Here is a 25,062-nt window from a genome sequence, read left to right as displayed (position 1 = left end):
CCCAAGTCTTTAGTGTCACTGTCCTGATAGAAACAATAACACTAGAGATGTATCAACGTGAGACTCTGGCGGGCCATTGGTTTGGGGGTTAAAATGACCATGTGTTTACCTATCTACCTCTGAATGCCACAAGCCATTGCTTCAGGAGGAGATGGGTGGGTAGTTGTTGGTCTGTGTTGGTGGGTTGTGTTTCCACATCATCCTTCTTAGTGCACAGTATTTGGTATTCATGGCCGTATTGCTGGCTGGGGCCACAGATAACAAAGCGACTGGATTTGAGGATAACACCATCAGTTAGGCTGGGTTTGAATGGGCAGGAGGCAACGGCACCGTCTAGGGAGAAAAGATTAACCCTCTGTTTTATCACCAGGAACAGGAGAGGTTTACCCTAATTACCACCTGAACAATGAGACTCATTTGTTGGTGTGATTACACCCAGTATGCTAACCATACAAGAATGCTAATCACACAATAGCATGAGTGTGCTAGTTAACTGGACAGTTGATTAGGTCAGGAGTGAGAAAAGGAGATGAGGGGGGGGGACAATAATCTGGGTTGAGTGTGTTCTGGAATGATCACTGTCTGTGTGAGATTGGTCTTGCCTTTGACCGGAAGCTGCCATGTTGGAGTGTTTGACAGTGTCCTGTCCTTGTGTGTATGTCTCTGGGCCTGTAGGGCTGCATCATGGCTCCACAGTCGCTCTGGATGTGAATGATGACTGGGTCAGGTAAAGCCCAGACACTAGAGAGCCTGCCTGCCTGCCTGCTAGCCTGCCACTTCACCCAATCAACACTCTGCCTGAGCAACTGGGCCAGCTATTAAAAGACCTGCCTCTTCGGGACAGCAGTGTGTGAGGAGAGACTGAGCTACACGAGACAATTCAACCTTGTTTTATGTGCCAATATCATGATTATGTCCTTTCTGTGTGGGGACTGACATCTACATTTCGACATAACGTGTCCTCTTCCTTTCTCCCCATGCTTCACCCTAACTTGTCCTCTTCTGTCCTCTCGCCATGCTTCACCCTAACTTGTCCTCTTCTGTCCTCTCGCCATGCTTCACCCTAACTTGTCCTCTTCTGTCCTCTCTCCATGCTTCAACATAACTTGTCCTCTTCTGTCCTCTCCCCATGCTTCAACATAACTTGTCCTCTCCTGTCCTCTCTCCATGCTTCAACATAACTTGTCCACTCCTGTCCTCTCCCCATGCTTCACCCTAACTTGTCCTCTCCTGTCCTCTCCTGTCCTCTCTCCATGCTTCAACATAACTTGTCCACTCCTGTCCTCTCCCCATTCTTCAACATAACTTGTCCTCTCCCCATGCTTCACCCTAACTTGTCCTCTCCCCATGCTTCACCCTAACTTGTCCTCTCCTGTCCTCTCCCCATTCTTCAACATAACTTGTCCTCTACCCCATTCTTCAACATAACTTGTCCTCTCCCCATGCTTCACCCTAACTTGTCCTCTCCTGTCCTCTCTCCATGCTTCAACATAACTTGTCCTCTCCCCATGCTTCACCCTAACTTGTCCTCTCCTGTCCTCTCCCCATTCTTCAACATAACTTGTCCTCTCCCCATTCTTCAACATAACTTGTCCACTCCTGTCCTCTCCCCATTCTTCAACATAACTTGTCCTCTCCCCATGCTTCACCCTAACTTGTCCACTCCTGTCCTCTCCCCATTCTTCAACATAACTTGTCCTCTCCCCATGCTTCACCCTAACTTGTCCTCTCCTGTCCTCTCTCCATGCTTCAACATAACTTGTCCTCTCCTGTGTTCTCCCCATGCTTCAACATAACTTGTCCTCTCTCCATGCTTCAACATAACTTGTCCTCTCCTGTCCTCTCTCCATGCTTCAACATAACTTGTCTTCTTCTGTCCTCTCTCCATGCTTCAACATAACTTGTCCTCTTCTGTCCTCTCTCCATGCTTCAACATAACTTGTCCTCTTCTGTCCTCTCCCCATGCTTCAACATAACTTGTCCTCTCCTGTCCTCTCCCCATGCTTCAACATAACTTGTCCTCTCCTGTCCTCTCTCCATGCTTCAACATAACTTGTCCTCTCCTGTCCTCTCCCCATGCTTCAACATAACTTGTCCTCTCCTGTCCTCTCTCCATGCTTCAACATAACTTGTCCACTCCTGTCCTCTCCCCTTTCTTCAACATAACTTGTCCTCTCCTGTCCTCTCCCCATGCTTCACCCTAACTTGTCCTCTCCTGTCCTCTCCTGTCCTCTCTCCATGCTTCAACATAACTTGTCCACTCCTGTCCTCTCCCCATTCTTCAACATAACTTGTCCTCTCCCCATGCTTCACCCTAACTTGTCCTCTCCTGTCCTCTCTCCATGCTTCAACATAACTTGTCCTCTCCCCATGCTTCACCCTAACTTGTCCTCTCCTGTCCTCTCCTGTCCTCTCTCCATGCTTCACCCTAACTTGTCCTCTCCTGTCCTCTCCTGTCCCCTCCTGTCCTCTCCTGTCCTCTCCTGTCCTCTCCTGTCCTCTCCTGTCCTGTCCTCTCCTGTCCCCTCCTGTCCCCTCCTGTCCTCTCCTGTCCCCTCCTGTCCCCTGCTGTCCTCTCCTGTCCTCTCCTGTCCCCTCCTGTCCCCTCCTGTCCTCTCCTGTCCTCTCCTGTCCCCTCCTGTCCCCTCCTGTCCCCTCCTGTCCTCTCCTGTCCCCTCCTGTCCTCTCCTGTCCCCTCCTGTCCCCTCCTGTCCTCTCCTGTCCCCTCCTGTCCTCTCCTGCCCTCTCCTGTCCTCTCCTGTCCCCTCCTGTCCCCTCCTGTCCTCTCCTGTCCCCTCCTGTCCTCTCCTGTCCCCTCCTGTCCCCTCCTGTCCTCTCCTGTCCCCTCCCGTCCTCTCCTGTCCCCTCCTGTCCTCTCCTGTCCTCTCCTGTCCCCTCCTGTCCTCTCCTGTCCCCTCCTGTCCTCTCCTGTCCCCTCCTGTCCTCTCCTGTCCCCTCCTGTCCTCTCCTGTCCTCTCCTGTCCCCTCCTGTCCTCTCCTGTCCCCTCCTGTCCTCTCCTGTCCCCTCCTGTCCTCTCCTGTCCCCTCCTGTCCTCTCCTGTCCCCTCCTGTCCTCTCCTGTCCCCTCCTGTCCTCTCCTGTCCCCTCCTGTCCTCTCCTGTCCCCTCCTGTCCCCTCCTGTCCTGTCCTCTCCTGTCCCCTCCTGTCCTCTCCTGTCCCCTCCTGTCCTCTCCTGTCCCTCCTGTCCTCTCCTGTCCCCTCCTGTCCTCTCCTGTCCCCTCCTGTCCTGTCCCCTCCTGTCCTCTCTCCTGTCCTCTCCTGTCCCCTCCTGTCCTCTCCTGTCCCCTCCTGTCCTCTCCTGTCCTCTCCTGTCCCCTCCTGTCCTCTCCTGTCCTCTCCTGTCCTCTCCTGTCCCCTCCTGTCCTCTCCTGTCCTCTCCTGTCCTCTCCTGTCCCCTCCTGTCCCCTCCTGTCCTCTCCTGTCCTCTCCTGTCCTCTCCTGTCCCCTCCTGTCCCCTCCTGTCCTCTCCTGTCCTCTCCTGTCCTCTCCTGTCCTCTCCTGTCCCCTCCTGTCCCCTCCTGTCCTCTCCTGTCCTCTCCTGTCCTCTCCTGTCCCCTCCTGTCCCCTCCTGTCCTCTCCTGTCCTCTCCTGTCCCCTCCTGTCCTCTCCTGTCCTCTCTCCATGCTTCAACACCTTTGCTGATCATTTCTTAATGATTTGCTTTATTGCTGACTGTCTGCGTACAGTAACCATTCAACTCCAATATTTGTATATCCATCCCGTCTCCTGATTGGTAGAATCAGGGTCATGTGATATTTCACATGATTATTTTAATACAGGATGTAGCTAGATTAGCGAAGGATTTTACTGCTGGGACTCTAATGTCTATTTGGGTGGAGAGTTCTTCTTTAGTTCGTCACATACAGAGCAGCAGTGTGAGGTGAATTACAGCAGTCTGAGCTGCCTGGTACCAGCCGGCCCTGCTTTCTCTCTCTGATGCTACTTGGGCTCTGGGAGACAGCAAGGCTTGAAAAAGATTCATCAAATAATTGACGGATGAATATGGTCATGTTGATGATGACGATGACGAAGGGGAAAGAGATGAACCCGGTAGAACTTAGTGTGATGTAATCCGGGAGTTTGATGGTGTAACTGTAATGAAAAAAAAAGATGTGCGAAGACTTAAAAAAAAAAAACACAAAAAGAAAACGGAATTGCTTTTCAATTCCTCTGAAACTGAGGATGAAGAAAAGAGGAGAACTAAGTGGTGGATGAGAGCTGTAATCTGCTGTGAGACCAGAACAGCAATGGAGCAATTCTCTTTTTTTCTCCAGTCATGCATTAGGAGTATTAAAAAAGGGCTCATCATTACCAGGAAGAGGTGGTGGTGTGCCAGAGTGTTTGTTGTACTGGGATTTAGAGGATCAGGTTTGGTGTTGTGGAGGGGATATAAATCATCTTCATATCATCTGCCTTGACAGGTTGGACCAGCCCATATTTCATCACAAAGACTTTCTCTCACTGTCTGTCTTGTGGTGTTGAACAAAGAGCAGAACAAGTGGAGTAATTGAGGAAGTTGAAATGTTTTCATAAGATCCTGCAGTGTTTGATGCAACTGAATGGAAAATATTTCAGCTGTTTTTCCCACTTTCTCTCCTTTAAAAAAAAATTATTATTCTTCCTTTCAAGTAATTTAATTTGAATGAAGATCTGTGTGTGTCTGTGTCAGTCTGTGTTTTGTTGTCAGTGGGGGAGGGGTGCAATTGGTCAAGCCTTTGACTACAGCCAATAGCAGTGCAGCTCCCACCCTCCACCCCTCCTCCCTGCCCTGCTGAGATTCCCTGTCTGGCCTGTGATTGGCTGCTGTGGGACCCTGTCACCCAGAGGCTGTGAGCGTGTTTAGGGGAGGAGTCAGATGGCATATTAAAGCCGGGCTGTCTGCTCTCCTTTGCTTTAGAGTGCTCCTGTGTGCTTGTGTTAATGTGGAGCAGTAACACAACAGGAAGTCCTATCGGTCTGACACAGTCTTCCTCGCTCTGTCTCTCCTCTCCAGGAGCCCTGCTGGAGCATCACTCCGGGGACCCTGGGAATCTGTGGAGCTGCCAGTTGATCCGCTGCGTTTGAGGATAGTGGGAGGACCGGACAGACGGAGCAGGATCAGGAGATTTAGTCGCTCAGACAGTCTGACAGTTTTCTGCTGTGTGATTTAGTTAAAGGGACCAACCAGCACCCCAGGATATGCCCCCGGTTGGGTCACTGAGCCGTACTGATGTGGTGTGCGAGCCATGGTGACTCTGTCCCACAAGAAGCCTTTCAGTGAGGAAGACTGCGAAGAGGACAGACAATAGACCAGAGGAACGACGCTGAAGAGAGCAGGACGAACAGCAGCAGACGAGCCAGTAAGATAGTTAAAGGCCTTGGGTGGGAGGGAGAATAGGAGACTGGGGGGTAAAAGGTGGAATAAATAGAAGATTCCTATTTTCTCTGGTTTAGGACATTTAGGACCCCCCCGTCTCACCCTCTTTTCCTAATGCTCTGTTCCTCCTTCACAGCTCCAGAATGCCTGTAGAGACCCTCCGGCCCTCAGACGGGCGTCTGGCGGGGGTCCCCTTCACCTCAGCCATGCCTTTCCGTATCCTCAACAAGGGACCCGACTACTTCCGGCGGCCCGCGGAGCCTGGAGCCCGTAAGCTGAGCGCGGTGGAGCGTCTGGAGGCGGACAAGGCCAAGTATGTGAAGAGCCAGCAGGTGGTGCTCACCAGGCAGGAGCCTGTCAAACCACCCATCATCCGCAAGCCTCTGCTGTCCCCGGGCATGATGCTGCAGTGTCGGATCAACGCCCCCCCGGCCCGCAAGGCTCCCCGGCGGCCTGCCGACTCAGAGAACGGAGGAGGGACAGGAGGGATAGGGTGGCGGAGGGGACCACCTCTTAACCTGGAGATCCTCAACAACCTCATCAACAATGTGTGTGATGGACCCCTTCTCTGCTCCCCATCTTCCGTCCCCACCTCGCCCTACACCTCCTCTCCTTCATCTGGGGGGAACAGCATGGAGAATGGTCTCTCAGCTGACCGGGAGAGGAGCAATCGAGTCCTGAGCAACCTTAAACCTGTTAATAACTGCAACACCTCCTCCTTCACCATCTCCTCTTCTTCCACCTCCTCTCCCCTCAACAACAACAACAACAGCCAGACCTGCCCTGCCGAGCCCAGCCACCGGCCGCCCCCTGTCCCAGCACGGGGCATCAGGGTGGGGGTGCCAGCGCCCTACAGCTCTCCTAACTCCGTGACAGTGCGCAGAGTGGATGTGAGGCCCCAGGCTGAGCCGAGGAAGCCCCAGAGGACCCAGTTTCAGCCTCAGATCAAGCCCAGACAAACTTCCCAGCCCCAGGTGGCTCAGCTCCAGGCCCCATCACCACCACCCTCACAGCAGGCCAAGCCCCAGCCTCTCACCCCCACCCAGGCTTTGTCCTCTCCCCCAACCTGCCTGCCTCCCAGCCCCATGCTGATCCGGGCCGGCGTGATGCCCCCAGCCTCCCCTGCTTTCACCCGCCTGTCCTCAGCCAGCTCCAGGGGGTCTCGGCCCAGCTCGGCCCGGAAACACCCCTCCCTACACCGCTCCAAGTCTGACCTGAGCGACCGGTACTCACGAGCCACAGCCGACCTGGAGCGCTTCTTCAACTACTGTGGGCTGCACCCAGAGGAGGTAGAGGGCATGGGGGGAGTGGAGCGCTTCGCCAGGGCCAGCTCAGACATTGTGTCTGTGTCCAAGCTGCGCAGCGCCAGCACCCCCAGCTCTGAGTGTGAGCAGGCGCGGGAACAAGGGGAGGTGGAGGGCGAGGAGGGTCCTGCCCGACCCGGGGAGCGTGTCCCCTACGGAATCTCAATCATCGAGAGGAATGCTCGTGTCATCAAGTGGCTGTACGGGATCCGGCAGGCGCGGGACGCTGTGTCCAACGTTTAGAGGAAAGAGACAGGAGCGGGAGGCTCTGGAATGATACCCAGGCCTAGAGGAAAGAGACAGGAGGGGGAGGCTCTGGAATGATACCCAGGCCTAGAGGAAAGAGACAGGAGGGGGAGGCTCTGGAATGATACCCAGGCCTAGAGGAAAGAGACAGGAGGGGGAGGCTCTGGAATGATACCCAGGCCTAGAGGAAAGAGACAGGAGGGGGAGGCTCTGGAATGATACCCAGGCCTAGAGGAAAGAGACAGGAGGGGGAGGCTCTGGAATGATACCCAGGCCTAGAGGAAAGAGACAGGAGGGGGAGGCTCTGGAATGATACCCAGGACTAGAGGAAAGAGACAGGAGGGGGAGGCTCTGGAATGATACCCAGGCCTAGAGGAAAGAGACAGGAGGGGGAGGCTCTGGAATGATACCCAGGCCTAGAGGAAAGAGACAGGAGGGGGAGGCTCTGGAATGATACCCAGGCCTAGAGGAAAGAGACAGGAGGGGGAGGCTCTGGAATGATACCCAGGCCTAGAGGAAAGAGACAGGAGGGGGAGGCTCTGGAATGATACCCAGGCCTAGAGGAAAGAGACAGGAGGGGGAGGTTCTGGAATGATACCCAGGCCTAGAGGAAAGAGACACGGGGGAGGGGATGCTCTGGAATGAGACAGGAGGGGAGGCTACCCAGGCCTAGAGGAAAGAGACACGAGGGGGAGGCTCTGGAATGATACCCAGGCCTAGAGGAAAGAGACAGGAGGGGGAGGCTCTGGAATGATACCCAGGCCTAGAGGAAAGAGACAGGAGGGGGAGGCTCTGGAATGATACCCAGGCCTAGAGGAAAGAGACAGGAGGGGGAGGCCCTGGAATGATACCCAGGCCTAGAGGAAAGAGACGGGAGGGGGAGGCTCTGGAATGATACCCAGGACTAACACAGGTTGTTTTTTATTTATTGATAAATCCCACAGACCATTGAGGGGTACATATTTTCCAGGAGGACATTGTCATTCTGTATTGTGTTGCCTTACGGCATGTATAGTATAATTTCTTCGAAGAGATGAAGGACCAGAAATCACACTCCTCTCTAAACAAACATTCAAAGCAATAATGGCAGTGGTAGAAATGACTGAATGCTGAGGATGATGGTGATGTTGACCAGATGCTGTGGTTCCTGCTGTCACTGTCTGTCTGAAATACAGGTACTTCGGAGGCTGTGTTTAGAGTCCAGGGCCCTGTTCTGTCTGCACCGGGGTCCAGGCCCCGTTCTCTCTGCACAGGAGTCCAGGGCCCTGTTCTGTCTGCACAGGGGTCCAGGGCCCTGTTCTGTCTGCACAGGGATCCAGGGCCCTGTTCTGTCTGCACAGGGGTCCAGGGCCCCGTTCTCTCTGCACAGGAGTCCAGGGCCCTGTTCTGTCTGCACAGGGGTCCAGGGCCCTGTTCTGTCTGCACAGGGGTCCAGGGCCCTGTTCTGTCTGCACAGGGGTCCAGGGCCCTGTTCTGTCTGCACAGGGGTCCAGGGCCCTGTTCTGTCTGCACAGGGGTCCAGGGCCTTGTTCTGTCTGCACAGGGGTCCAGGGCCCTGTTCTGTCTGCACAGGGATCCAGGGCCCTGTTCTGTCTGCACAGGGGTCCAGGGCCCTGTTCTGTCTGCACAGGGGTCCAGGGCCCTGTTCTGTCTGCACAGGGGTCCAGGGCCCTGTTCTGTCTGCACAGGGGTCCAGGGCCCTGTTCTGTCTGCACAGGGGTCCAGGGCCCTGTTCTGTCTGCACAGGGGTCCAGGGCCCTGTTCTCTCTGCACAGGGGTCCAGGCCCTGTTCTGAATTTACAGAATCTAATGATGCAAGAAAAGGTTCTGGGTGTTTCACAGCTCTCACACATTCAGGTGTGTGTGTGTGTGTGTGTGTGTGTGTGTGTGTGTGTGTGTGTGTGTGTGTGTGTGTGTGTGTGTGTGTGTGTGTGTGTGTGTGTGTGTGTGTGTGTGTGTGTGTGTGTGTGTGTGTGTGTGTGGGACTTCATTGATACTGTGAAACATGAAAGCTTCTGTAAAAGAACCTGTTTTTCTTTCTTGTAACCTTGTCTGTAAAACTGTTCATTAATACCGTTGCTGTCAAGCACACAAGTCAAAGTTAATATGTGTCCTCATCTCAACAAAGCACAATCACCTCACGACTCACCGTTGAAACAGACGTGTTCAGGTCAGTGATAGAGTATCGTCTATAGCTGAGTACTCTGTCGGCGTTTTCTGCACCGCAATTGAACACTGTCTCTAATCAAACATGGCTGCATTGGTTCAGTTAGTTTATTCAGTGAACAAGGTATATGTCTGGGCACGGATGACAAAGATAGTCTTGTGATGAGTGGAGGGTTGAGGTAAGTGTAGGTTGGATGAGTAGGTTGCTGTCTGGGGTTGGAGGAGAGACACGCGGCTCAATGGAAGAGGGATCAGGACGGTCTAGTGAGACAGGTCGATACAGGAAAGAGTGTGAGACAGGGTTGATACAGGAAAGAGTGTGAGACAGATTGATACAGGAAAGAGTGTGAGACAGATTGATACAGGAAAGAGTGTGAGACAGATTGATACAGGAAAGAGTGTGAGACGGATTGATACAGGAAAGAGTGTGAGACGGATTGATACAGGAAAGAGTGTGAGACAGGGTCGATACAGGAAAGAGTGTGAGACGGATTGATACAGGAAAGAGTGTGAGACAGATTGATACAGGAAAGAGTGTGAGACAGGTTGATACAGGAAAGAGTGGATTATCTCAAAAGGAAACCGTGTACACGACATAGTCTACTGAAATGGACCAATATTTATTTTTACAATGTCATTTGAAGTTACAAACTATTGTAATATTCAACAACCAGTGTATAGCGTTAAAAATGTTTACAAAAGTACAATCTGATCGTATCTATGTGACCATGCACATACACACAGACACACTATACACACACACACACACACACACACACACACACACACACACACACACACACACACACACACACACACACACACACACACACACACACACACACACACACACACACACACACACACACACACACACCTAGGCACCAGCCACACAACATGAGTGTGAATGTTGTGTGTAACTGAATGCTGAAGTACGTGTGATGATAGTGTAATATGCACTCTGCTCTGTGGGAAAGAAAAGGGAAGACTATTTAATTCGACTTCCTGTTCCTCTCAGGGGAGACAGACAGAGGGCTCAGCCATGGTCTGGTCTGGTGTTATGATGATGTGGGTCTGGGCCTGAGCTCCATGGTCTGGTCTGGTGTTATGATGATGTGGGTCTGGGCCTGAGCTCCATGGTCTGGTCTGGTGTTATGATGATGTGGGTCTGGGCCTGAGCTCCATGGTCTGGTCTGGTGTTATGATGATGTGGGTCTGGCTCCATGGTCTGGTCTGGTGTTATGCCTGGGCCTGAGCTCCATGGTCTGGTCTGCTGGGCCATGGTCTGGTCTGGTGTTATGATGATGTGGGTCTGGGCCTGAGCTCCATGGTCTGGTCTGGTGTTATGATGATGTGGGTCTGGGCCTGAGCTCCATGGTCTGGTCTGGTGTTATGATGATGTGGGTCTGGGCCTGAGCTCCATGGTCTCCATGGTCTGGTCTGGTGTTATGATGATGTGGGTCTGGGCCTGAGCTCCATGGTCTGGTCTGGTGTTATGATGATGTGGGTCTGGGCCTGAGCTCCATGGTCTGGTCTGGTGTTATGATGATGTGGGTCTGGGCCTGAGCTCCATGGTCTGGTCTGGTGTTATGATGATGTGGGTCTGGGCCTGAGCTCCATGGTCTGGTCTGGTGTTATGATGATGTGGGTCTGGGCCTGAGCTCCATGGTCTGGTCTGGTGTTATGATGATGTGGGTCTGGGCCTGAGCTCCATGGTCTGGTCTGGTGTTATGATGATGTGGGTCTGGGCCTGAGCTCCATGGTCTGGTCTGGTGTTATGATGATGTGGGTCTGGGCCTGAGCTCCATGGTCTGTTGAGTTCAACACTGTCTGGCTGCCCAAAGAAAAGTCAAGCTATCCTCTTATGCTGCAACATGGTGTCTTTCTTAACATGTCAATAAAGAATAATGTTTAAAAAAAAAAAAAGTATTTCCCTGGTCAGTACTTGATGTGATATTACACACCAGAGAAAGATGTCCTTCTCTTTTCTTCCTAAGGTGGTTGTCCCCACTTGCCCTCCATACTGAGGGAGAATGGAATGGGTAGTGGGTACAGGAGGGGGCTGTTACCCAGGCTCCGAATCCTCATTCTACAGTGTCTCTGCCTGCCAAACCATGTTCCATGGCACGTCATTTTAACACCCCCTACTTACCCAAGGATGTGTTCTGATTTAAGGTGCAGGTTTTAGTTGTTTTGGGGAGGGTTATAGTTTTGATGGTATTGGTGCAGCAACCCGGCCAAACCCTACCCCGGATTACGCTGGGCCAATTCCCAATCACAGCCTTTTGTGATAAAACCTGTAATCGAACCGGGGTCTGTAGTGACACCTCTTGCACTGAGACGCAGTGCCTTAGACCGCTGCGCCACTCGGGAGGCCCCCAATTCAGAGAAACAGATCAACCATTTTGGTGTGCACATATTCAGGTGCGTGTTCCACTGTAACTTTTTTTCACAATAGACAAACTGAGGCTCATTCAGAACAGCCCAGGGTATGACGCCATGTTATCCTGTTCACTCTACATAAAATATAGTTTTATGATATGGAGATGTGAACATTTTGGACTCTCAGGTGTAATGCACCATAACGTTGGATGTTACCCACCAATAAACCCAACGGAAGAAGAAGAGGCCGGGACGACCCATGGTAGCAAAGCTATAGCTAGTACACAGAGTGTCCCCGCCCCCCAGCCAGTGTCTGGTAAATACGACCCATGGTAGCAAAGCTATAGCTAGTACACAGAGTGTCCCCGCCCCCCCAGCCAGTGTCTGGTAAATACGACCCATGGTAGCAAAGCTATAGCTTGTACACAGAGTGTCCGCCCCCCAGCCAGTGTCTGGTAAATACGACCCATGGTAGCAAAGCTATAGCTAGTACACAGAGTGTCCCCGCCCCCCCAGCCAGTGTCTGGTAAATACGACCCATGGTAGCAAAGCTATAGCTAGTACACAGAGTGTCCCCGCCCCCAGCCAGTGTCTGGTAAATACGACCCATGGTAGCAAAGCTATAGCTAGTACACAGAGTGCCCCCCCCAGCCAGTGTCTGGTAATGACGACACATGGTAGCAAAGCTATAGCTAGTACACAGAGTGTCCCCGCCCCCCAGCCAGTGTCTGGTAAATACGACCCATGGTAGCAAAGCTATAGCTAGTACACAGAGTGTCCCCGCCCCCCCAGCCAGTGTCTGGTAAATACGACCCATGGTAGCAAAGCTATAGCTAGTACACAGAGTGTCCCCCCCCCAGCCAGTGTCTGGTAAATACGACCCATGGTAGCAAAGCTATAGCTAGTACACAGAGTGTCCCTGCCCCCAGCCAGTGTCTGGTAAATGACGACCAATGGTAGCAAAGCTATAGCTAGTACACAGAGTGTCCCCGCCCCCAGCCAGTGTCTGGTAAATACGACCCATGGTAGCAAAGCTATAGCTAGTACACAGAGTGCCCCCCCCCCAGCCAGTGTCTGGTAATGACGACCAATGGTAGCAAAGCTATAGCTAGTACAGAGAGTGTGTGTGTGTGTGTGTGTCCAGCCAGTGTCTGGTAATGACGACCAATGGTAGCAAAGCTATAGCTAGTACAGAGTGTCCCCCCTCCCCCAGCCAGTGTCTGGTAATGACGACCAATGGTAGCAAAGCTATAGCTAGTACACAGAGTGTGTGTGTGTGTGTGTCCCCCCCAGCCAGTGTCTGGTAATGACGACCAATGGTAGCAAAGCTATAGCTAGTACACAGAGTGTGTGTGGGTGTGTGTGTGTGTGTGTGTGTGTCCCCCAGCCAGTGTCTGATAATGACGACCAATGGTAGCAAAGCTATAGCTAGTACACAGAGTGCCCCCCCCAGCCAGTGTCTGGTAATGACTACCAATGGTAGCAAAGCTATAGCTAGTACACAGAGCCCCCCAGGTAATGACGACCAATGGTAGCAAAGCTATAGCTAGTACACAGAGTGCCCCCCCAGCCAGTGTCTGGTAAAGGCAGGCTGGAGCGAAGGACACTGTCTACGTCAGATAAGACTTTTATTTCCACTTTGAGCCACAGAAAGAAACATGGTGCACAAGCATGAAGGTGTCATGCTCAATGGGGGATGTTCCTGCAGGAATTTTTATTTAATTTAATTTTACCCTTATTTTACCAGGCAAGTTGACTGAGAATACATTTTCATTTACAGCAATGACCTGAGGGATGAATGAGCCAATTGGAAGCTGGAGATAATTAGGTGGCTATGATGGCATGAGGGCCAGAATGGGAATTTAGCCAGGACACCCGTTTAACGTCTCATCCGAAAGACTGCACCAATAGGGTGCTCGAGAGGGGGGTCTTCATACAGGAACCAATGGGATGCTCGAGAGGGGGTCCATTCCGGCAGATGCAGGAACACCCCAAACTGCAGGCTGCAGTTGCACACTTTTGCAGCGTGTGGGTTTGGAGTGATCTTCAAGAACACTGCAGAAAAAAGATCCAGTTAGCCACCGAATCACACAGGCATCTCCTTCCCCCTACGTCGCCAAGCTGAGCAGAGACGCAAGCCGCTAAGCAGAGTGCGTACGGAACAAAAATCAAATGTGCCAAATACAACAACCTTACGGGGAAGTGCTTACTTACAAGCCCTTAACCAACAATGCAGTTCAAGAAATAGAGTTAAGATTTTTTTTTTAAAACAAAACAATTCTTAAAAATAAAAAGTAACAATAAAATAACAATAACGAGGCTATATACAGGGGGTTCCGATACCGAGTCAATGTGCGGGCGTACATGTTAGTCGAGGTAATTTGTACGTGAAGGTAGGGATAAAGTGACGATGCATAGATAATAAACAGCAAGTAGCAAAATTGTGTGTCAATGCAAATAGTCCGGATGGCCATTTGATTCATTGTTCAGCAGTCTTATGGCTTGGGGGTAGAAGCTGTTGAGGAGCCTTTTGGACCTAGACTTGGCGCTCCGGTAACGCTGCCGTGTGGTAGCAGAGAGAACAGTCTATGACTTGGTTGACTGGAGTCTTTGACCATTTTTTGGGCTTTCCTCTGACACCGCCTAGTATAAAGGTCCTGGCTGGCAGGAAGCTCAGCCCCAGTGATGTACTGGGACGTATGCACTGCCCTCTGTAGCGCCTTATGGTCGGTACCGAGCAGTTGCCATGCCAAGGGTGATGCAACCGGTCAGGATGCTCTCAATGGTGCAGCTGCAGAACTTTTTGAGGACCCATGTCAAAACTTTCCAGTCTCCTGAGGTTCATGCTCTACAACATCCGCAGAGTACGACCCTGCCTCACACAGGAAGAGGCGCAGGTCCTAATCCAGGCACTTGTCATCTCCCGTCTGGATTACTGCAACTCGCTGTTGGCTGGGCTCCCTGCCTGTGCCATTAAACCCCTACAACTCATCCAGAACGCCGCAGCCCGTCTGGTGTTCAACCTTCCCAAGTTCTCTCACGTCACCCCGCTCCTCCGCTCTCTCCACTGGCTTCCAGTTGAAGCTCGCATCCGCTACAAGACCATGGTGCTTGCCTACGGAGCTGTGAGGGGAACGGCACCTCAGTACCTCCAGGCTCTGATCAGGCCCTACACCCAAACAAGGGCACTGCGTTCATCCACCTCTGGCCTGCTCGCCTCCCTACCACTGAGGAAGTACAGTTCCCGCTCAGCCCAGTCAAAACTGTTCGCTGCTCTGGCTCCCCAATGGTGGAACACACTCCCTCACGACGCCAGGACAGCGGAGTCAATCACCACCTTCCGGAGACACCTGAAACCCCACCTCTTTAAGGAATACCTAGGATAGGATAAAGTAATCCTTCTCACCTCCCCCCCCCTTAAAAGATTTAGATGCACTATTGTAAAGTGGCTGTTCCACTGGATGTCATAAGGTGAATGCACCAATTTGTAAGTCGCTCTGGATAAGAGCGTCTGCTAAATGACTTAAATGTAAATGTAAATGAAAAGGTGTTGTCGTGGCCTCTTCACAACTGTTTTGGACCATGATGGTTCATTGGTGATGTGGACACCAAGGAAAATTAAACTCTCAAACTGCTCCACTACAGCCCTGTCGATGAGAATGGGGGCGTGTTCAGCCCTCCTTTTCCCGTAGTCGACAATCAGCTCCTTTGTCTTGATCACGTTGAGGGAGAGGTTATTAACCTGGTACCACACTGCCAGGTCATTGACCCCTATGGACGCTAGGCCAATTGTGCATCGCCCCACGGACCTCCCAGTCGCGGCCGGTTACGACAGAGCCTGGGCACGAACCCAGAGTCTCTGGTGGCGCAGCCCTTAACCACTGCGCCACCCGGGAGGCCCTACCTTTGCTTTCTTGTGCACAGGGACTATCGTGGTCTGCTTGAAACATGTAGGTATTACAGACTCGGTCAGGCAGGGAGAGGTTGAAAATATCAGTGAAGATACTTGCCAGTTGTTCTGCGCATGCTCTGAGTACACTTCCTAGTAATCCGTCTGGCCCCGCGCCCTTTTGAATGTTGACCTGTTTAAAGGTCTTGCTCACATCGGCTATGGGGAGCATGATCACACTATTGTCTGGAACAGCTGGTGCTCTCATGGATGCTTCAGTGTTGCTTGCCTCGAAGCAAGCATGAAAGGCATTTACCTCATCTGGGCAGCTCGCGGCTGGGTATCCCTTTTTAGTCCGTAAAAGTTTGCAAGCCCTGCCATATCTGACGAGCATCAGAGCCGGTGTAGTACGATTCAATCTTAGTCCTCTATTGACGCTTTGCCTGTTTGATGGTTTGTCGGAGGGCATAGAGGGATTTCTTATATGCGTCTGGATTGGAGTTCCGCTCCTTGAAAGTGGCAACTCTACACTTTTGCTCAGTGTGGATGTTGCCTGTAATCCATGGCTTCTGGTTGGGATATGTACGTACTGTCACAGAGAGCGCATTTGCACTTTGCCAAATAAATTCTAGTAATTTGTGAAAAATTACACATTTAACGCGACCCACCATTAACATGTCCGCTAGCCACTTTGGGTTGCGACCCATACTTTAACAAAAGGCTGATCTAAACCATATTGCACTAGTGTTGCACAATTGACTAATGCATTGATTCACAAACGTGTGGATATTTTAATTGTGGCCTATTTGACTAACAGAGGCAAAAAAAAATGCAAGTAATAACATAGTTAAGTTAATAAAGGTTATTCTTGCAGGGACTTGTGGTGTTGGAGAGCCATTGTCTTTACACTGTACCACTCAGAGAGGGGGGTATGTGGTGTAGATTAGGACATCTCTTAAAGAGAGGTTTGAATCTAGATCTGTCTATTTACACTACACAAGCACTGTACCTCTCCTGGATCTAGTTTGTGTCGTCAACGTGGTGTAAAGAGGCCCTTTGTATTCTGAAGGAGCAGACTACCGTGGCCCCGGGAAGACAGTGGTTAACGACTGATGTCATAGAGGAATACAGGGATAAGGACAACAGGCCAGGGGCTCTACTGCCACAGTGTTTTTAGGATGACTTATTGGCACCTCTCAAATTCGTATCCAATAACTTAACCTGGAGTACAGCAACAGCAGAAGATACTATGACCACTCTAGAGCAATTTCAAGAGACAAGACACATTTTTAGGGAGTGTGGGACAGGGATGAAATTTTAGCATATTTCCTGTGTTTTCCTGTGGTCTGTCGTTTCCCATTAGACTCACAGTCTAACAAGCAGAGGATCACCTAGTTCTCAGGCGGAGCGAGGGAGTGAGGGAGCAAGGGAGTGAGGGAGCGAGGAAGCGAGGCACAGAGGAGGCCATATGTCCATATTTACTGAGAGATCAGCTGGGCTCTGGTGCTCTGCAAGGGGAAAAACACACACAGATACACACACACATCTGCATTTCTCCACAAACACACACAGTCACATGGAAATGTAGCCATCTGTTAGTGTGTGAACTGCATGTTCAGTTTTGTGTGTCACTGTGTATGTTTGCTCTGTGTATCAGTTTAGGGCTTTTGTATGTGTGTGTAGAGCTTGTTTGACTTTAGACTAGGAGGGCTGTGTTAAAAGGGGAATGCACTTTGTGTGTGTTGATTTCTGGGGGGCTGGGTGAGTGTTATTGTAAACTGAGGGCTTGCTGCTGGTGACACACTAACCCACTGGCAGGAAGTAGGAGGAGCATGTGCAGTGATAAGCTGATTAGGGACAAGGGGCAGATGGGGTCTCTGTCTCGTCTCCTAAAGCCTTTTAAAAGCTCAAATGTGAAACCATCTCTATTATTTTTTTAAAATTTAACTAGGCAAGTCAGTTACAAATTCTTATTTACAATGACGATCTACCTCAGCCAAACACAGATGGCACTGGGCCAATTGTGCACTGCCCTATGGGACTCAGATGTGATACAGCCTGGATTCAAACCAGGTACTGTAGTGACACCTTTAGCGCTGAGAAGCAGTGCCTTAGACTGCTGCGCCACTCAGGAGATTTAGACTAGGTGAAAGGGCAGAATGAGTGTTGGTTGAGCAGGGGAGACAGGTATGGAGATAATTTGTATTTTAATTTTTTATTTGTATTAGGATATTGAATTTGATTTTAATATTGTTCATTGTTTAATGCACCAATTTAATCTTTGAACTGAGCCATGTGGCTGAGTTGGTAGAGCATGTTACCTGCAATGCCAGGGTTGTGGGTTCGATTCCCATGGGGGGACCAGTATGAAAATGTACGCCCTCACTACTGTAAGTTGCTCTGGATAAGAGTGTCTACTAAAATGTAAGATTGAACTTGTATTTCATGATTTAAAATTGAATTATTATTGCATTCAGTTTTCTTTGTAAACTATATTATTTATATATTCAGTTGCAATATGGTAGATATTGCATTCATTGTCTGTGTATCAAGTTTACAAACCATCATTTAAAGTTGATCAAAGTGAAATATAAGAATAGTTGAATAGCCCCGTCATAGCCCTTCTAAGGATAGCATTTCCATTCCCTATTTAATATTGCGACTGATTGGGTCTCCTGCATGTCACAAGACTGTGTTAATTAACACACTTAGATAAAGCCCATAGGGATTTGTTCAGGAAGCTAACACAAGCCTTCAATTCTCCAGCAAGGTTCATTGAACCACCTCGGTTACATTTCACCCCCCAAGATTTTCATGGATCCCCAAACCATGCGAGTAACTTTGCTTGATCTTGAAGACTTGCATTAGTTAAACTCACTCCACCGCCTGGAGAGTCACCTCTTGTACAATTGAAGAAGGACTTCTTTTTTTTTTAAATAGGTCAATGTGTTGAAATTCTTCACATGTGTTTTCAAGGCAGAAGTCCTGAGTTTGAGTCTCAATGTGAGCTGAATCAGAGGGAACCCGGTACTCGCTAAGCAGGCAGCGTGATGCTCTTTACAATTATGGAATTTCTCATGGAAGAAGGGTGTCTCATCCCTCCAATCTATGTCACGGTAACATTGCAGCTGTTCTGGCTGGTGGTCGCCCAACAACCCTATTAAGACCCTTTATGTTGATGTGTCCTTGATTTAGGCAGTTACCTGTACTTCTGCAAGCTAGTTTCTCTAACTTGATATCCTGAAATGTCTTCTTGCTAGCTAGTTATGATGGGAGATTGGAAAACTATCCGGGCTAGCTAAAGCCAACTTCATAATAATAATAAATATTATTATTTTAACGGGACAAATCTGAGGGGGCACGTGCCCCTGTGCCCCCTATGGGCATGAAGCCTCTGTGAAGCAGGGGTCCTGAGTTAGAGTCTCGGTATGAGCTGAATCAGGGGGAGGTGGTACTCGTTGAGCAAGCAGTGTTGTCCTTTACGTGAACTTACTGACCCCTATAGGCTTTAGCTAAGTGGGCTAACACAGTCTTGTGACATGCAGGAGACCTGGTTTGTCAATCAGTCGCAAGTGCAATATTAAATATGGAGTGGAAAGGCTATGACAGTGCATGTCAACTATATTCTTATGAGGGACAGTTTTGTTTTTGTGACAATCCCTTCTACCGCAGCCTGTGATCATCATAGATTTGAACAGAAGGCACATTCATGCTCCATAGAGTCTTAGCTTTCAGCAGTGGGGTCATAATAGCTCATAGCCAAACCAGTTCAAATGCTACAGCCAAATCCATTGAAAAAAATGCCACATTGGCTTCAGAAACCACCAGCAGATTCTGTTTACCACAGTCAGTGACTGATTCTATCATTTCTCCTCTACTTTTTCTATCTGTCAAAGTACCATCCCACCGGGCACACACTGGTTGAATCAACATAATTTCCACCTCATTTCAATAAAATTGTTAACCCCAATGTGGAATAGACATTGGAATTGGTGCCTGTGCCCACTGGGAGGTTGTTAAGGATCTGAATGTAGAGAAGTGAATTAGAACATTCACCTAGCTTGAAACCCTTCCCAGACCTGAAGATTCCCATGTTTCTGTCATGGCAGACCTCCTCTTCATCTGAAGAGGAGTAAGGATTGGACCGAGATGCAGCTTGGTAAGTTGTCATTTTAATGAAAAAAACTGACCACTACAAAACAACAACCGTGCCGCTACTGAACCACTGTGCTAACAAGCAACATAACATAGACAATCACACACAACCCACAATCAATCAAATTTGATTTATATAGCCCTTCGTACATCAGCTGATATCTCAAAGTGCTGTACAGAAACCCAGCCTAAAACCCCAAACAGCAAGAAATGCAGGTGTAGAAGCACGGTGGCTAGGAAAAACTCCCTAGAAAGGCCAAAACCTAGGAAGAAACCTAGAGAGGAACCAGGCTGTGGGGTGGCCAGTCCTCTTCTGGCTGTGCCGGGTGGAGATTATAACAGAACATGGCCAAGATGTTCAAATGTTCATAAATTACCAGCATGGTCAAATAATAGTAAGGCAGAACAGTTGAAACTGGAGCAGCAGCATGGCCAGGTGGACTGGTGACAGCAAGGAGTCATCATGTCAGGTAGTCCTGGGGCATGGTCCTAGGGCTCAGGTCAGTGACAATGACAAAACAGGCTACCTAAATATGGCTCCCAATCAGAGACAACGACTAACACCTGCCTCTGATTGAGAACCATATCAGGCCCAAACACAGAAACAGACAAACTAGACATCCAACATAGATTGCCCACTCAGATCACACCCTGACCAAACAAAACATAGAAACATACAAAGCAAACTATGGTCAGGGCGTGACAGTTTCTAGGGTTGTAAAGTACTTAAGTAAAAATACTTTAAAGTATTACTTAGTAGATTTTGGGGTATCTGTACTTTACTATTTATATTTTTGACAACTTTTACTTCACTACATTCCTAATGAAAATGATGTACTTTTTACTCCATACATTTTCCCTGACACAAAAAAGTACTCGTTACATTTTTGAATGATTAGCAGGACAAGAAAGTGCTCCAATTCATACACGTATCAAGAGAACATCCCAGGTCATCCCTACTGCCTTTGATCTGGGGACTCACTAAACAGAGAACATCCCAGGTCATCCCTATTGCCTTTGATCTGGGGACTCACTAAACAGAGAACATCCCAGGTCATCCCTACTGCCTTTGATCTGGGGACTCACTAAACAGAGAACATCCCAGGTCATCCCTATTGCCTTTGATCTGGGGACTCACTAAACAGAGAACATCCCAGGTCATCCCTACTGCCTTTGATCTGGGGACTCACTAAACAGAGAACATCCCAGGTCATCCCTATTGCCTTTGATCTGGGGACTCACTAAACAGAGAACATCCCAGGTCATCCCTACTGCCTCTGATCTGGGGACTCACTAAACAAAGAACATCCCAGGTCATCCCTACTGCCTCTGATCTGGAGGACTCACTAACCAGAGAACATCCCAGGTCATCCCTATTGCCTCTGATCTGGTGGACTCACTAAACAGAGAACATCCCTGGTCATCCCTACAGCCTCTGATCTGGAGTACTCACTTAACAGAGAACATCCCTGGTCATCCCTACAGCCTCTGATCTGGTGGACTCACTAAACAGAGAACATCCCAGGTCATCACTACTGCCTCTGATCTGGAGGACTCACTAACCAGAGAACATCCCAGGTCATCCCTACTGCCTCTGATCTGGGGACTCACTAAACAGAGAACATCCCAGGTCATCCCTACTGCCTCTGATCTGGAGGACTCACTAACCAGAGAACATCCCAGGTCATCACTACTGCCTCTGATCTGGAGGACTCACTAAACAGAGAACATCCCAGGTCATCCCTACTGCCTCTGATCTGGAGGACTCACTAAACAGAGAACATCCCAGGTCACCCCTACTGCCTCTGATCTGGAGGACTCACTAAACAGAGAACATCCCAGGTCACCCCTACTGCCTCTGATCTGGAGGACTCACTAAACAAAGAACATCCCAGGTCATCCCTACTGCCTCTGGTCTGGAGGACTCACTAAACAGAGATAAATCCCAGGTCACCCCTACTGCCTCTGATCTGGAGGACTCACTAAACAAAGAACATCCCAGGTCATCCCTACTGCCTCTGATCTGGTGGACTCACTAAACAGAGTGAGTCTGAGTGCTGTAGTGTTCCCCTGGCTATCTGTCTGGTTTGCTTAATATATGCAATTTGAAATGATTCATACTTTTACAATATATTTTTACTAAGTATATTTGAGCAATTACAGTATATAATTAAAGTATATTTAAAACAAAATAGATTCAGACTTTTACTTGAGTCATTTTCTATGAAGGTATCTTTACTTTTACTCAAGTATGACAATTGGGTACTTTTTCCACCACTGAATGTTTCAACAACAGAGAAACAGGACGAGGATGATGGCAAACATGAGGCAATGAGCAAGGTGGCTGTGTTTGCTACTGTTTTGCAAGAATAAGTAGCAGCGTGGGAGTGCAGAGCCATGTCTCAACAGGGCGGATCTCTGACAGGGGTCGCTGACCTTAATGGATCTCCTAAAGGAGGTATGAAAAGCAACTCCTTTTAATAGTGTATGGAGCTTGTAAACGAGCAGGCTAAGGCAGAAGAAACATCTGAGACACACTCAACACAATATGAATTGGGCTGGTGTAGCATGAAACATGTTTTCCTGTCACTTCAATTGGTCCTGTCACTTCAATTGGTCCTGTCACTTCAATTGGTCCTATCACTTCAAGTGGTCCTATCACTTCAATTGGTCCTATCACTTCAATTGGTCCTATCACTTCAATTGGTCCTATCACTTCAATTGGTCCTGTCACTATCCTGTCACTTCCTGTCAATTCCTATCACTTCAAGTCCTATCACTTCAATTGGTCCTATCACTTCACTTCATTGGTCCTATCACTTCAATTGGTCCTGTCACCTATCACTTCATTGGTCCTGTCACTTGGTCCTAATTGGGTCCTATCACTTCAATTGGTCCTGTCACTTCAATTGGTCCTATCACTTCAATTGGTCCTATCACTTCAATTGGTCCTGTCACTTCAATTGGTCCTATCACTTCAAGTGGTCCTATCACTTCAATTGGTCCTGTCACTTCAGTTGGTCCTATCACTTCAATTGGTCCTATCACTTAAAGGCGTCCTATCACTTCAATTGGTCCTATCACTTCAATTGGTCCTATCACTTCAATTGGTCCTGTCACTTCAATTGGTCCTATCACTTCAATTGGTCCTATCACTTCAATTGGTCCTATCACTTCAATTGGTCCTGTCACTTCAGTTGGTCCTATCACTTCAATTGGTCCTATCACTTCAATTGGTCCTATCACTTCAATTGGTCCTATCACTTCAATTGGTCCTGTCACTTCAATTGGTCCTATCACTTCAATTGGTCCTAACACTTCAATTGGTCCTATCACTTCAATTGGTCCTATCACTTCAGTTGGTCCTATCACTTCAAGTGGTCCTATCACTTCGATTGGTCCTATCACTTCAAGTGGTCCTATCACTTCAATTGGTCCTATCACTTCAATTGGTCCTGTCACTTCAATTGGTCCTATCACTTCAATTGGTCCTATCACTTCAGTTGCTCCTATCACTTCAGTTGGTCCTATCACTTCAAGTGGTCCTATCACTTCAAGTGGTCCTGTCACTTCAATTGGTCCTGTCACTTCAATTGGTCCTGTCACTTCAAGTGGTCCTGTCACTTCAATTGGTCCTGTCACTTCCATTGGTCCTGTCACTTCAATTGGTCCTATCACTTCAATTGGTCCTGTCACTTCAATTGGTCCTGTCACTTCAACCCTATGAGCTTCTTTTAGTGTATTAGGGCTTTGAGGAATGTGTTATTTCAGTGATCAACGTGTCTTTATCTGCTTGGGGGGTTTAACTTCCTGTCTGGTTTTCTGGGAAACATATAGCCTTTCCTGTTGGAAATATGTACATACAGTAAAATACCTTAAATCTCTGAGATAATCAGATGAGATATGTCTTCCACTTTGACCTGTCTGCTGCACACAGACAAACACATCCACACCTGCCTGCCTCACAACCCTCCTCTCTCTGGCAATAACAATGTCAGGCCAGGAGCCGTAATCAACGGAAACAACGGATTTAAACCGCCCACGTCTGATGTCATGTACCGGGAGTACCTTAGGCCAGAGTTGGGCAATTCCACGATTATTAGTGATTGCCTAACCTCTTCCATTGAAAAAATTCCTTGACTGACATCACAAGTTTTATAGGAAGTCTCCCACCCTGTTGTTGTTGTGAACCCTGGCCCTCGATGTCCTGTAATAAATAACTCTCTCGTCAAAGGTCTGCCCACGTAACACAGGCAGCATGGGGGAGACCAGCCCATCGGTACTGTAGTTGGCCAACCAGATCATAGTACAAGCATGTTAATAATGATGTAATACGTTATAGTATAGTGAAGACTTTATTACAGTGGTGCTTTATAATGCACTTTAGATATGCACAGATGGTCTGTCATTAACAAGGTTTTTTAAACGATGTGTGTGATATTGTCACGTTCTGACCTTAGTTCCTTTGTTATGTCTTTGTTTTAGTTTGGTCAGGGCGTGAGTTGGGGTGGGTAGTCTATGTTCTTTTTTTCTATGATGTGTTTATGTGTTTGGCCTGGTATGGTTCTCAATCAGAGGCAGGTGTCGTTCGTTGTCTCTGATTGAGAATCATACTTAGGTAGCCTTTTCCCACCTGTGTTTTGTGGGTGATTATTTTCTGTCTAGTGTTTTCTGCACCTTTCAGGACTGTTTCGGTTTTCGTTTATTTCACGTTGTTATTTTTTGTATTTTTTTGTGTTCAGTCAATAAACATCATGGACACGTACCACGCTGCGCATTGGTCCGACATTTCTTACTCCTCGCCAGAGGAGGACGAAGAATATCATTACAGAACTACTATAATTGCATGATATTACATAGGATTTTAGGTTAGTGTGTCTCTGTCCTTCAACGTGGCAATTGACCTAAAGCAACAGATCAACAAGTGATTGAGTTGATGGGTGGATTACACAAAGGAGTATCCGGCCTCATGACCTGTAGTGACCTAGAAAACATAATCACTGTTTCTCTGTCACTGTGGCTCCAGGCGTCACATGTAGGATCAGCACAAAGTATGGTTTAAATAACATTGAATGCTGGATTAAATAGAATTAAAAGAACTAGAGTGTATTGAAATATTGGTTCATTTCTCTGCTTGTACATTGCTTTTCAAACTGGTCTGATGTACAGTACCAGTCAAAAGTTTGGACACACCTACTCATTCAAGGGTTTTTCTTTATTTAAAAAAAAGAAAAACCCTTGAACCTGGCCTCCACAATCATTTGACCTCAACCCAATTGAGATGGTTTGGGATGAGTTGGACCACAGATTAAAGGAAAAGCAGCCAACAAGTGCTCAGCATATGTGGGAACTCATTCAAAGACGGTTGGAAAAGCATTCCAGGTGAAGCTGGTTGAGAGAATGCCAAGAGTGTTCAAAGCTGTCATCAAGGCAGAAGGTGGCTACTTTGAAGAATCTAAAATATTAAAATATATTTTGATTGAACACTTTTTTGGTTACTACGTGATTCCATATGTGCTATTTCATAGTTTGATGTCTTTAAT

At 48.7% G+C, this 25,062-nt stretch overlaps 1 protein-coding gene and 1 long non-coding RNA gene across 9 annotated transcripts in view; both read left to right on the top strand.

Annotated features, from left to right (window-relative positions):
• Positions 1-9,969, top strand: part of LOC118378011 (protein FAM110A-like) — a 30,787-nt gene extending 20,818 nt beyond the window's left edge. For 2 of the 8 annotated variants that reach the window (XM_052481668.1, XM_052481669.1), the window contains exons 2-4: positions 5,015-5,360; positions 5,514-7,510; positions 7,623-9,969. In XM_052481668.1, coding sequence (XP_052337628.1) covers positions 5,521-6,924 — 1,404 coding nt within the window. In that variant the 5' untranslated portion in view covers positions 5,015-5,360; positions 5,514-5,520 and the 3' untranslated portion in view covers positions 6,925-7,510; positions 7,623-9,969. The remainder of the gene's footprint in view (positions 1-5,014; positions 5,361-5,513; positions 7,511-7,622) is intronic. The other 6 variants (XM_052481667.1, XM_052481664.1, XM_052481666.1 and 3 more) reach the window with 6 other exon arrangements.
• Positions 9,970-13,003: 3,034 nt separating this feature from the next.
• On the top strand, positions 13,004-24,621 carry LOC127912440 (uncharacterized). The gene is made up of 2 exons (XR_008082731.1): positions 13,004-22,168; positions 22,717-24,621. It is a non-coding gene; the product is annotated as an uncharacterized LOC127912440 (long non-coding RNA).
• The last annotated feature ends 441 nt before the right edge of the window (positions 24,622-25,062 follow it).

The sequence above is a fragment of the Oncorhynchus keta genome, chromosome 27, assembly GCF_023373465.1.
Source record: "Oncorhynchus keta strain PuntledgeMale-10-30-2019 chromosome 27, Oket_V2, whole genome shotgun sequence".
Lineage (NCBI taxonomy): Eukaryota > Metazoa > Chordata > Actinopteri > Salmoniformes > Salmonidae > Oncorhynchus > Oncorhynchus keta.
The sequence above is the reverse complement of the archived record's forward strand: the minus strand, read 5'-3'. Positions and strand labels throughout refer to the sequence as shown.